Below are 12751 nucleotides of genomic sequence, written 5' to 3'. Positions count from 1 at the left end.
AGAACGGGCTAACACATTGGACATTTTTTTCACGACAAAGTGAAATGGATCTAAACTTAGAAAATTAGATTAGATATTCCCTCAGTTTGACCTCTACCCCACACTTTTTAAAAACTCCAACTTTACTCCTATTATTTTTATTTTATCTCATTGAAATTTTTTGATCGATTTTTTATCTATCAAAATTTTCATTTTTTAAACTTCTTGTAGACAAAAAAATCATTTTTGAAATTTTCAATAGGCCAAAAAAAATTGAGAAAAATTTGTCTACCAAAATTTTGGATAGACAAAAAGAGCATTTTTGAAATTTTCAATAGGTAAAAATATCGATTTCGAAATTTATTACAGGAAAAAATAAAATTGAGGAAATTTTTTGCCTACCAAAATTTTCATTTTTATTGGACAAAAGATCAATTTTGAAATTTCCGTTAGAAAAATAAGGTTGAAAAAGAATTATTTTACTGAAAAATTAATTTTTATAATTTTACTGTGGTTATTATTTCGGACCAGAATATTTGAAAAATGAAATTTCGATAGTTATTTTACAATTGGAAAATTAATTTTTTGAATTTCTCAGTAGTTACTTTTTAATCGAAAAATTTGAAAATAAATGTTATGAGTAGAAAATAACTACTGGAAAATTCGATAATAAAATTTCCAATTAACAAAATTACTCTCAGAACGGTTTAAGAATTCCAAAGGAAAAACATTACTTTTTTCGGATTTTTGGACGAGGGTATGCATGAATTGTAGAACGAGAAACACAAGAAAAGACAGAAAAGGGAAGAGTTTAAATTGTGTTTTATTAAAATCGTTTATAAAAATACTAAACTAAAGTAATGAAAATAGACCGGATAAACAGAAAAATAAAATAAGACATCCAATATATTATGATTTACCACTAACACAACAACTACGTCAAATCCATTCAACTCGGATGATTTAATTCATTAATTGACCATTGAATCACACTTCCATTGAACACCTACTAGTCAAACTGATTGTGTTTGAGTCTTCTCAACATTATAACTTAGTACAGTCAAGTTGTTGATTGATGCAACCATTATTGGGCTATGATACAAAAGAACAATGTTATATTATTTGACAATAGACTTTTACAATAAGGTGTTTACAAAGTTGTACTTTCATAAATATTTTCTCAACACTAGGTAAAATAGATAATTAAAAGCAATGGTGCAGAGACAATTGTATTATGCTTATTGCAATGCGTTGTTTCTTATGTTTTTCAAGTAAGGATTGCACGTTCTTTTATAGAGATCTTTATGTGTTGTTCTTGATTGCAAGAAATCATCATGTATGCTTAAATTGTGTATCAAATCTTATGAGATTGATTCACCATTAAACAAATGTCAAAATGAATCATTGTAATTGATTATGTGTATCTTGGTATGAAGACATAAAGAACAAATGATATGGTGATAAACATGTCTCATAGATCTCCATACAAATAACGAATTTAGGGTGTTTATGATAGGATGCACAAAAATTTATCTTATTTGGAGCATTGACTTTCACTAGAGCATACATTATTAACCAAAGTCAGACGATCAAATGCTTGATACGATTATCAGAGGCAGATGATCAAATGTTTGTTGTAGTCATCAGATACAAATGAATCATAACATTGTCTATATTTTCCAATCAGATGCACATTTAGAGGTGTTCACAAGACTTAACATAAAAAATTATAAGCAAAATTTTGGTGTTCCTTTACTTTAGTCCAATCATCAGATGATGCAACATATGATCATACAAAATCCATTTAATATGGGAACTGCACACTTAATCATAACATTAGTATTTTAATTTGTTCCCACAAAATAATTTTGTTATCATCAAAATAAGTAAGGATCTTTGTTCTTCAAACCAACTTGATTCTAACATGAATTGTTCGAATTTTCTTTTTTTACTTTTAGTAATTGACTACAAGGATATTTTCAGAAGATGACGAACAAAAATGGACAAAAACGTTATTTGTGAGTCCTAATCACCTGAGGAAATGATGTATTTGAAATAAACAATTATTTTAACTTCTTCAATATCCAACAAAAGTTTTCTTGACACTCACAATCCATGTAAGCAAATGCAACATTGAATATCAATTCAGTTGAAGTTAGACCAACAATTTCAAACAATGATAAAATATACTTGTTTTTTTGTAGGCGCTATCCATGATCATATAAGAGGGAACATGTTCAATAAAGTTATGGAGCCTAGTTGCATCCAAAACATGTATCTCACAACGTTGGAGTTTTCATAGGACCTACTCCAACAAGCATTCTTCTCAGCTCCAAGTAACTTCAACAAAAGTTGTGTATCAGTTATAGGTCATTTCAAAATCTTTTGATATGTGGTTTGTTGCTTATGAATTTGAGAGATATTAATCATGTTCTCCTTATCTCGATCTCTCAAAGGTACCAAGATGTGCCTCGGTGCAATGAAATACTTTTTCAGCTCGTCAACATGTTTCTTATCTTCTTCTTTTATGTGTCCCAAAAATGCATTATTCTAAAAAATAACCACTAACTCATGGTTGTTTATGTTAGAACCAATTTGGTCTAAAGAATTATGACCCTTTTCATGATAACAAAATCAGTTTTTGAGAATAATTTAATACATTAACATTATGATTAAGTGTGTAGTTCCCAGATCAAGTGAATCTTGTAAGATCTTATAGTGTATTCTCTTATTATTGAACTAAGATAAAGGAATACCAATACTCTATCTCTATTCAATATTTTGATTCTAGCAAACACGCTATAAAACATACATCTGGTGACTCAACAATAAAAGGTCGAGAATACTTGAACAAGTTCAGCTTGACTAGTAGGGGTTCAGTGAAAATGTAATCCAATGGTGAATTAGTGGATTAAATTCATCTATTATGTTTTTCTATACTATGGTTTAGTCACATTAAATATATTTAAAAAAGAAACACAATTCAAATCCCTTAATTTTTGTGTTTCTAGTTCTATAGTGAAGTCCACCTATTAAACTAATAATTTATTCCTCACTATTCTTTAATATTATCGATTTATGTTTAAACGGACAACCACACCTTTTAGTTGAAATCTTTGAGTTATCTTTATTTGATTTGTATTTTCCAGGTCTATCACAACCGATAATTAGCTTTGACTTCATTTCTCTATTTTTTGTCTCTATATCAGAACGAGTAATGATAACATCTACTCGATTTTGTTAGTCAACATCTCTTACTTGTGATACGATAGATTCTCGTGACTAAAAAAAATGATCAATTGTGAATGTTTCAATCAAATATACATAATATTTAAAAAAAATCGGTATTGCAAAATGAAAATGTATTAAAAATTTCAATATTTAAAAATATTTTGTTGAATAAAATCAACTACTAGAAATTTCAAAATTAAATTTTCCAGGAAGTAATTAATTGTCATAAATTTCAACATCGAAATTTTCGTTACACAAATTAATACTACTAGAAATTATGATTTTTAAAAATTCCAATATATTTTGACAAGGAAAATTCAATTTTATAAAGTTTTTGCATACCGAATTTTTTAAATACAATTTTTTTGATAGTGTTAAATTGTTTACGAGATTTTGGAGAAAAAAATTTACTTACAGAAAATTTTAATGACAAATATACGATTTTGGAACAGTGTTTTTTATAATGCTAAGAGTGAAAATAAAAAAGGTCAAATTAATTTTTTTTACATATCAGAGGTCTAATTAAGAGGTCAAACCCCAATTTTCCCTTATTGATAGCGGTGTGGCTGCTAACAATCCGGCTTCAAGGCCCACGAAGTTGAAGTCTTTACAGGCCCATTTTACCATATTTAAAAATAACAAAAAAATGTGTTTTTCCAGAATTGTTGATATTATTTCAAAAAACTTTAATTGAATTTTTCAAAAAATAAATGCGTGTTAGAAAATTTAATTTGGATTTTTCAGAATATAATTGAAATAAAATTCTATAATTTTAAGCAGTATATCAAATGTTTTTTTTTTTTTTTTATGTCCTCAGTGTATCAAATATAGTTAATTAGCTGTTTTTATTTATTTAAATAATGGTATAAAATTTTATAAATTATAGTATTATTTTTATCAAGAAAAACATAGAGAAAAAATTAGTATATGTTTTTTTAATTGCCAAAATGATTGTGGATTGGACTTTTTTAACCCATTCAAACTCGGACAACTTGTATATTTTTCTTAATAGCCAAAATAATATTAATGAGTATAAAAGATATTTCATCTGGGTTTAGGATCTAAGCATAACATTCAATAAGGATACTGCAACATATAATAAAATGTATATTGAAATAAAATAAAGAAGTTTAAAGGAAACACTTTCCACCTGTTAATAAAAATTTATTCAATTGATAAAGAGTTAATTTATACTTACAAGATTGTAGTTTTAATTTTAGCGGTTAATATAAGGACTTCGTTAGTCGATGTTCTGAAAATATTTTTATTAGCACTCTTCTTTAAACCTTGAGTCGTATTTTAACCTTGATGTATTTTGAAATCCAATCTATTTAAATTTTTTTAATAAAAAAAAGACTTCAAATATTCTATTAACTCAACTCTAACATGCAATTCAACCCTATTAAAGTATTTTTTTTCTTGACCAAAACTCCTATTAAAGTATATACATTATAAAATGTAACTTGTATAATAAAGTATAAACTTACATAAAATAAGAAGCTTAATGGAAAAAGAGAGGAAAAAGATAAACGCTCTCTGCACACTCAATTTGGGGGCTTAAGGTCTTTCTTTTAAGGCTTAATTGCAGTTTTGGTCTTCATATTTTAGCTGAATCGCGAAAGTAGTCCCCTCATTTTGTTTCTCCGCAGATCTGGTCCCCCAGATAGAATTTTGGTCAAAAACTTAATGAAATTTCACTTTTTAAAGTCGTACTACACCATTTATAATAATAGATTCCAAGTACAATTGTTGCAGATGAGATTTTGAGACATGATGTGACTTAAATAAATACAAAAAAAATGAAATTTCATCAAGTTTTGGACCAAAATTCTGTTTGAGGGACCAAAACTGGGGAGAAACAAAATGGGGGGACTACTTTTGCGAATCAGCTAAAATAGGAGGACCAAAACTGCAATTAAGCCTTCTTTTAATTATTTGTCTATTTTTTCTTAGTCATCAGATGAATCCAATGGTTGATATAATTGCAGCAGAGAGTGTAGGATACTCCGAAAAAGGGGTTCAAATCCATGAAAAAACTTGGTTTGTTTTATTAGCTCAACTCTAACATGCCCTCATCCCCTAAAGTAGGTCAACTCACCCACTCTTAGATTAATGAATGGTCTTCAACTTTTTTGTAGAGGACGATCTTCATTTTCGGAACGTTTCATGCACATCCTCATAGTCTAGAAGTCTTGTGTGTTCACATGATTTAGGTTTAGACACACTATTTAGTATTTAGACATATACAAAAATGTCAAAGAAAAGATAATTAAATAATATCTATTTTTAAATAATTAAATTATTATTATTTTTTTTCCAATTATTTTTATTTGAAATTGTAACTATTTCTTTATAGGAATACAAGTATTTTTTTCATTACTATTAAATAAAAATAGCTACTCCATTTATTTCATTTTAAATGTCACATTTAATATTATCTCAAATGATTTTTTTTTACAATATTAATATGATATATAGTCTAATGAATATGAAATACAGTTTAATTATAAAAAGACCTGAAAGTCAATTACAATTTACAGCGTATGCCTTCATTATACAAAGACCTGGGAGCTTCTGCAAGAGAACTACTATATAAAGACCTCAAAAAGTCAATTACAGCCTTCATTATATAAAGACCTAAAAGTCAATTGTAGCTTAATGGTATGTTTCTGCGACATGAGCTGTTTCTCAAATTAAACCTTAATGCATTTTACTTAAGTCGACAAGGAACTTCAATAAACAATGAATTATTTAAGAGAATCTAAATTTAAATTATATAAAATAATTGAACATTAACAACAATAAAATAACCACAACAAGACCAATAAATTGTCATACACGTTAACGATGCATAAAATTAATTAACAAAAGCAAAATATGTCCATATGGTCATATTAAAATTAGTCAAGTACTCAAATATAAATAGATAATATAACTGAAATGTTAGTTAAATATAGTAAAAATTTAATTTTGATATTAAAATTAGTCAAGTACTCAAATATAAATAGATAATATAACTGAAATGTTAGTTAAATATAGTAAAAATTTAATTTTGTAATCTCAAAGTACCGAGTTCATAAATAATTTAATATCATATAAAAAATCAAATATAATTTGTAAATTTAATTATTTATATAGATGTATTTTTAAATTATAATTTAATATCCCATCTCATTTTTTAATATAATATTTATATTTTTTAGGATTGTTTTATTATATTTTGTAAGCGTAAGATGTGTAAATTATTATTTTTAATCACATCGTGCTAATTTTTTATACATATTAATTCACTACGCGAAAAATGGTATTTTACAGCGCTTTTTTTAAGCCATTTACAACGTTTTTTTAAAAATTAAGCGCTGTAGTATCCAGCGCTGTAAAAAGATATAACAGCGCTCTTTAAAATAGAAAAAAACGCTGTAAATCTCTTCTAAAAACGTGCTGCTTGTTGTATTAGTTTTACGGCGCTTTTTAAAAAAAGCGTTGTAATATGCATTCCTTTATTTCAATTAGATCTCTTTCTGGGATTATAACAACAATCTCCTTCATAAATCGTAATATACAGTATCCGCAATCTATGTTGTTAGTTTGACGAGAGCACTATAAAATAAAACATATAAGTCAATAAATATTTGTGGATTGATTGTTAATGAAATTTTAAAGACATACATTTCAAACCTTTATTAGAATCCATGTGATTTATTTGATTTTTGCTTCGACACTGTAGCACCAATTTGAGCTCGGAAAACTTGTAAAACACTATCAAATAAATGTGATTATTAGCATTAACAGACACATTATATATATATATAAGAAATAAATGAATAAATGAATACAATACCTGAAGAGTGCGAAGAAATATGTAGAGTTCATAAGGTTACAATTTCGTTTAAGAAAAAACAACGAAAATGATCAAAAATACGAACGGTTCGTAGGACAGAGTAGGGTTCTCATTGAGAAGAGTATGTAATAATGTTCGTAGGGATAGTAACAAATATGGAGATGATTTGCAATGGAGATGGTTAACAATATGGTTCGTAGGACATTAGGGTCCGCAATGAGAAGGATAATGAAGAGGAGAAGGACACTGAAGTGTAGTGAAGTTTATGTAATAAAGAGGAAACTGAAGCGATTTACTGTTATATTTTATTTTTTAAAAGCCTATTACAGCGTTTTTTTTAAAAAGCGCTGTAAAAGACCTCCTTATTTTATTTTTTAAAAGCCTATTACAACGCTTTTTTTAAAAAGCGTTGTAAAAGACCTTCTTATTTTATTTTTTAAAAGCCTATTACAGCGCTTTTTTTAAAGACCTCTTTATTTTAAAAGCTTTTTACAGCGCTGTAAAAGACCTCTTTATTTTACTTTTTAAAAGCCTATTACAACACTTTTTTAAAGAGCGCTGTAAAAGACCTCTTTATTTTACTTTTTAAAAGCCTATTACAGCGTTTTTTTTAAAAAGCGCTGTAAAAGACCTTCTTATTTTATTTTTTAAAAGCCTATTACAGCGCTTTCTTTAAAAAGCGCTGTAAGAAAGCGCTGTAAAAGACCTTCTTATTTTATTTTTTAAAAGCCTATTACAGCGCTTTTTTTAAAGAGCGCTGTATAAGACCTCCTTATTTTACTTTTTAAAAGCCTATTACAACGCTTTTTTTAAAAAGTGCTGTAAAATACCTACTTATTTTATTTTTTAAAAGCCTATTACAGCGCTATTTTTAAGGAGCGCCGTAAAAAGACCTCCTTATTTTACTTTTAAAAGCCTATTACAGCGCTTTTTTAAAGAGCGCTGTAAAAGACCTCCTTATTTTATTTTTTGAAAGTCTATTACAGCGCTTTTTTACAGACTTTTTAAAGCGCTTGTCCAAAAGCGCTGTAAAAGACCTTCTTATTTTTTTTTAAAAACCTTTTTACAGCGCTTTTCCAAAAAGCGCTCTAATAGGTCCTTTAATTATGTGAAATCAAAGTCTTTTATAGCGCTTTTTTTATAGCGCTTGTCAAAAAAGCGCTGTTGTATCCTCCGTTATTTTTAAAATATCATACAACAGCGCTTGTATTTAATAAGCGCTATAAAATGTCATTTTTGGCGTAGTGCATTCATAATAATATTTTAACTTGAGAAAGAAGATGAGTGAATAACTCAATTGAATTGAGAGAGAAAATATGATAAGATGTAAGATGAATCCATTATATATATCTTGTTGACTCATATAAGAAATAGTATTATTCAAAAACAATATATATACACAAACACACATAGCCTAAAATCATAAAGCTAGTTCCCCCTCCATCAATACTCTCAAGCTAATTACCTGATTGTATTTATCAAACTAAATCAATGGAAAAGCCCATATCTACTCCCACAGTTAATAATCAGCCTCCAATCAAATACCTTACTGTTCTTAGCATTGATGGTGGAGGCGTTAGAGGAATCATTCCTGGTGTTATTCTTGCCAAACTTGAGTCTCAACTTCAGGTAATTAATTAGTATTATTCTCATAACTATAGAGTCTTATATATATAATATATGTTAATTATTTAACAGGAATTAGACGGTAAGGATGCAAGGATTGCAGATTATTTCGATGTAATTGGTGGGACCAGTACAGGAGGTCTGATTACTACCATGTTAGCAGTTCCTGATAAAGATCCAAAGGCTACCAATAATCGTCCTATTGCTGCCGATAAAATTGTGCCATTTTACACCGACAACTTGCCACATATTTTTCCACAAAAAAGGTCAATATATATATATATATTATAATTAGTAACTATATAGTATTTCACTAGTAATTACTCTTGGATTAATTATTTCATGTGCAGTGGAATAATTGCGTCACTCGTAAGAATAAAAAAAGCTTTCAGAGGACCTAAGTACGATGGAGAATATCTTCATACTCTGATAAGAAATATGGCAGGGAAAACACTGTTGAGCCAAACTTTGACAAACGTTGTTATTCCATGTTTTGATATCGATCAACTTCAACCTACCATCTTTTCCTCGTACGAGGTTCGTTAATTATTATTAATTCATGTCCGTGCGTGCTTCATTAAACATATTCATAATATATATTGTTATGCAGGTAGAATCTGATCCAAGTTTAGATATACCACTGTCAGAAATTTGCATAGCCACATCGGCAGCTCCAACATATTTGCCAGCTCTCTATTTCGAAAAAAAAGATGAACAAGGGAAAGTGATTAGAAAATACAACCTTATTGATGGTGGCGTGGCTGCTAATAATCCGGTAAGGGACGGTGTTGGAAATGATGATGATATTAATTAATGAGTGATAATAAAAGATTTGTTTGTTGATAATTTGTAGAGTATGGTTGCAATAAGAGAAGTGACAAAGGATGTATTAAAACAACCGGGTGCAAACAATATAAGCTATGATCGTTTTCTAGTAATATCAATAGGGACTGGATCAAACAAGAGTGAGCACAAGTACAACGCTAAAATGGTGTCTAAATGGGGTGCTTTGACTTGGTTATACAACTCTGGATCAACTCCACTTCTAGATTGTTTCTTTGAATCTAGCTCTCATATGGTTGATTATCATAGCTCTGTTATTTTTACTGCACTTCAATCTCAAGACAACTATCTACGAATTCAAGTATGTTTTTGTTATGTTCATGTTATGCTTCGAAGAATGTTGCACTCATGTTATGTTTAACTTATAATATTGGTTCATTCAAACAGGACGATACATTAGAGGGGGTATTAGCTTCTGTGGATGTATCTACTGAAGATAATATGAAGAATTTGGTAAAAGTGGGTGAGAAGTTATTGAAGAACAAAGTTACACGAGTTAATATACATACAGGCATACGTGAATTGGTTCCAGATAAAGACACTGTCGAAGAAGAGCTCAAAAGGTTCATTTTATTTTATAACTTATTATTTATTATTTTGTATTAGTCCTAAGTCCTAACTTTGGACAAATATTTCAAATCCTAAAACTTATATATATGCTTGCAGGTTTGCTGGTTTACTCTCGGAGTTAAAAAAAAAAAGAGATTCAAACCCAAAAGATAGCAAGTATTGAATATGTCAATCCATTGTTGAAACTCTATCTTTGTATTGCTTAATAATTTCTGCACGATTATGATGCAAGTTTGTAACATTTTCTATTACCTTAATTCTGAATGAAATAATTGTTGTTGATTGTCAAACTTAAGAAGAATTCTAAAGAATTCATTTAATATAAGTTTTCTTGATTGTACCACAACTACTTGCTTTTGCTCAAGATTTCGTGTTTTAGAGTCGTTTTTTATATATTTGATTTTGATAATCTATTGTTAAGAAATTTTAAAGAAAATGAGAAGTTATTTTATATTTATCTATTATAGAGAAAATTAATTTTTTAATTAAAAAATCAATTATTTTTATTAGAAACTATTAAAAATAGTTTTTCAAAAAATCAGTTTTATATTCCTTTTCATATTAACAAACAAATGCAAAATTTTAGAATTGATTATTTTGTTTTAAAAAGTGATTATTTTTTTAACATATATCATACTAATAAAATTTTAAATTAATTTAAAATTACTTTTTGACATAGTAGTCACTTGGAGTAGGAGATGTTAGATGCATGTAGTGAACCTCGTGTGTTAATAAAGTATTGTTCTAACCATATTTAAATTGCAGCTTTAGTTAATTGTATTTCCTATTTGATAATGCCTCGGCCAAATATTAACTTTACATATAATTTCGCATCTTCCATATAAAAATACTTATTCTTACTTAGCAAATTTGGCTACATAATTGGACGATATAACACTGTATAAATCATGTTTAATCACATTTCAAATCCATGTTAATGATTTTAAAGGATAACTTTTCCTGTTCTTCCTCGAGATATTGAATGTTTGCATCCATTGAGTCATAATCTTAGTCGCATCCTTAGTTATCAAAATGGTATGTTCAAACTGAGCAACAACACTTTCATCTTCCGTTATAACTTTTCAATTATTTTTATTTTATTTTAGAAGATATGATAAATTACATTATAATTAACAACTTAATAATACTAGTTTATTGAATATACTATCAAAAAGTTGAACCGTTTAATTATATTTTAACATCACTAATTTATTTTAATTTATTTCATAGTCACCCTCCAGTTCATACACCAATAATTTTTACTGTACAATAAAGTGTATATTTGACATTGTGCTTATCAGAGGAAGCACCTCTCATTGATGATCTTACACACTATTCAAATATCAACAAACGCAAAAGTATCAAGTCACACATTTTCATAAATGGAAATAGAACATTCATCCTCATGCTCAATAGAATAAGATAATAGTATCCTTTAGTCATCCTCTCTACATGAAAAGACTAATTAATGATATAGTTGAAAGTGTAGTTTTGCAATTAAGAAAAAGGATGGACAACTCAACAAATCTAGACTCCAACTGTTATATTGTGTTGGTCAATGCTTTTGAAGTTTTAAGTCATCTACAAATACACAAGTGTTTGCCTTGGACTTCAAATATTAAGAGAACCACTTCCAAGCAAATATTCAAGTTGATTACCATTCTCTTCATTTTATACATACTCATGCAAACCTTATCAAACCCAAGAATCAAATTTATTGAGTGTGTCACAAACAACTTCCTAATACCATTCTATCTTAATGAGTTGTAATTTGATCCTAAAACAATTAAACGATTTTTTTTTATATCCTTAAGTTCATATAAAATTGAGTTATTATGTAAGTTTTTTGAGACTATAATACTATAGTGTTGTAAGGCTTGCAAGACAAAAAAGATAGATACTTATTAAAATACAAACTAAGGGATGTAATTTTGAACGCTAATAAAAATCTCACAAAGTTTTAAGGATTGAAAAAACACATATTTAGGGAATCAATATAAATTATGTGTGTGAATCATTTGTAACTCAATTTTTAATGTTTTTCTTATCTCATTTTGCACACTTAGAATATTTATTGCAAGCTAATATTATTTTGTTATAAGTCATCCTTTATTAGAGGAAGATTATTTTTAACTAACCATTATCATTTATTAGAGTATTACAAATTATGTGGTAGTTTGTGATGCTATTATCAACATAGTTAACACGTCTTATTGTGATATTCACTTTTTTCTTAAATTATCTCCAAAGACAACTTAAGAGAAATATATTAGTATGAAGATTAAAATTTAAAATAAAGTCACAATTTAACACGTCTTATTGTGATATTCACTTTTCTCTTATGCTCCTAATAGTAATTAAAGCCACGATTAATGGTTTTATGATCCTTATTTATTAGGTAGTGTTGTGGGTTATTTGGGAGGTTGCTCAATACGAGGTGTATGTTTTTTTAACTCAATCTCTGTCCCCCGACGAATTGGTATCTGTAGAGTGTATTAAGAAGAGGGAAATTTTTTAAATATATTTATGTAATTTTTATATTATTAATTTTATCTTTTTTTTTTTAATAAAAAATTTGCAGCATAAACTCAACAAAAGATTCAACATAGATTTGCTAATTGTACTATGAGTGATATGTTGCCCTCCCTTACAATGTATTAT

General features: G+C 28.0%; 1 protein-coding gene across 1 annotated transcript; it reads left to right on the top strand.

The window, feature by feature from the left end:
• Positions 1–8437: 8437 nt before the first annotated feature.
• LOC101496927 (patatin-like protein 5) lies at positions 8438–10412 on the top strand. The gene is made up of 7 exons (XM_004511885.4): positions 8438–8680; positions 8750–8943; positions 9028–9214; positions 9288–9452; positions 9531–9821; positions 9908–10083; positions 10187–10412. The coding sequence occupies exons 1-7, from the start codon at positions 8543–8545 to the stop codon at positions 10251–10253; spliced, it is 1218 nt and encodes a 405-aa protein (XP_004511942.1). The 5' UTR covers positions 8438–8542; the 3' UTR covers positions 10254–10412.
• Positions 10413–12751: the final 2339 nt, after the last annotated feature.

This window comes from Cicer arietinum, chromosome 8 (assembly GCF_000331145.2).
Source record: "Cicer arietinum cultivar CDC Frontier isolate Library 1 chromosome 8, Cicar.CDCFrontier_v2.0, whole genome shotgun sequence".
NCBI classification, from domain to species: domain Eukaryota; kingdom Viridiplantae; phylum Streptophyta; class Magnoliopsida; order Fabales; family Fabaceae; genus Cicer; species Cicer arietinum.
This window is presented reverse-complemented; position numbering and strand designations above follow the sequence as displayed.

Bases quoted from the DNA above. Each gene is read 5' to 3' on its own strand.
- LOC101496927 (XM_004511885.4), top strand. From the start codon at position 8,543: ATGGAAAAGCCCATATCTACTCCCACAGTTAATAATCAGCCTCCAATC. The intron at 8,681-8,749 runs GTAATTAATTAG...ATTATTTAACAG, and splicing joins AACTTGAGTCTCAACTTCAG to GAATTAGACGGTAAGGATGC. The intron at 9,822-9,907 runs GTATGTTTTTGT...TCATTCAAACAG, and splicing joins ACAACTATCTACGAATTCAA to GACGATACATTAGAGGGGGT.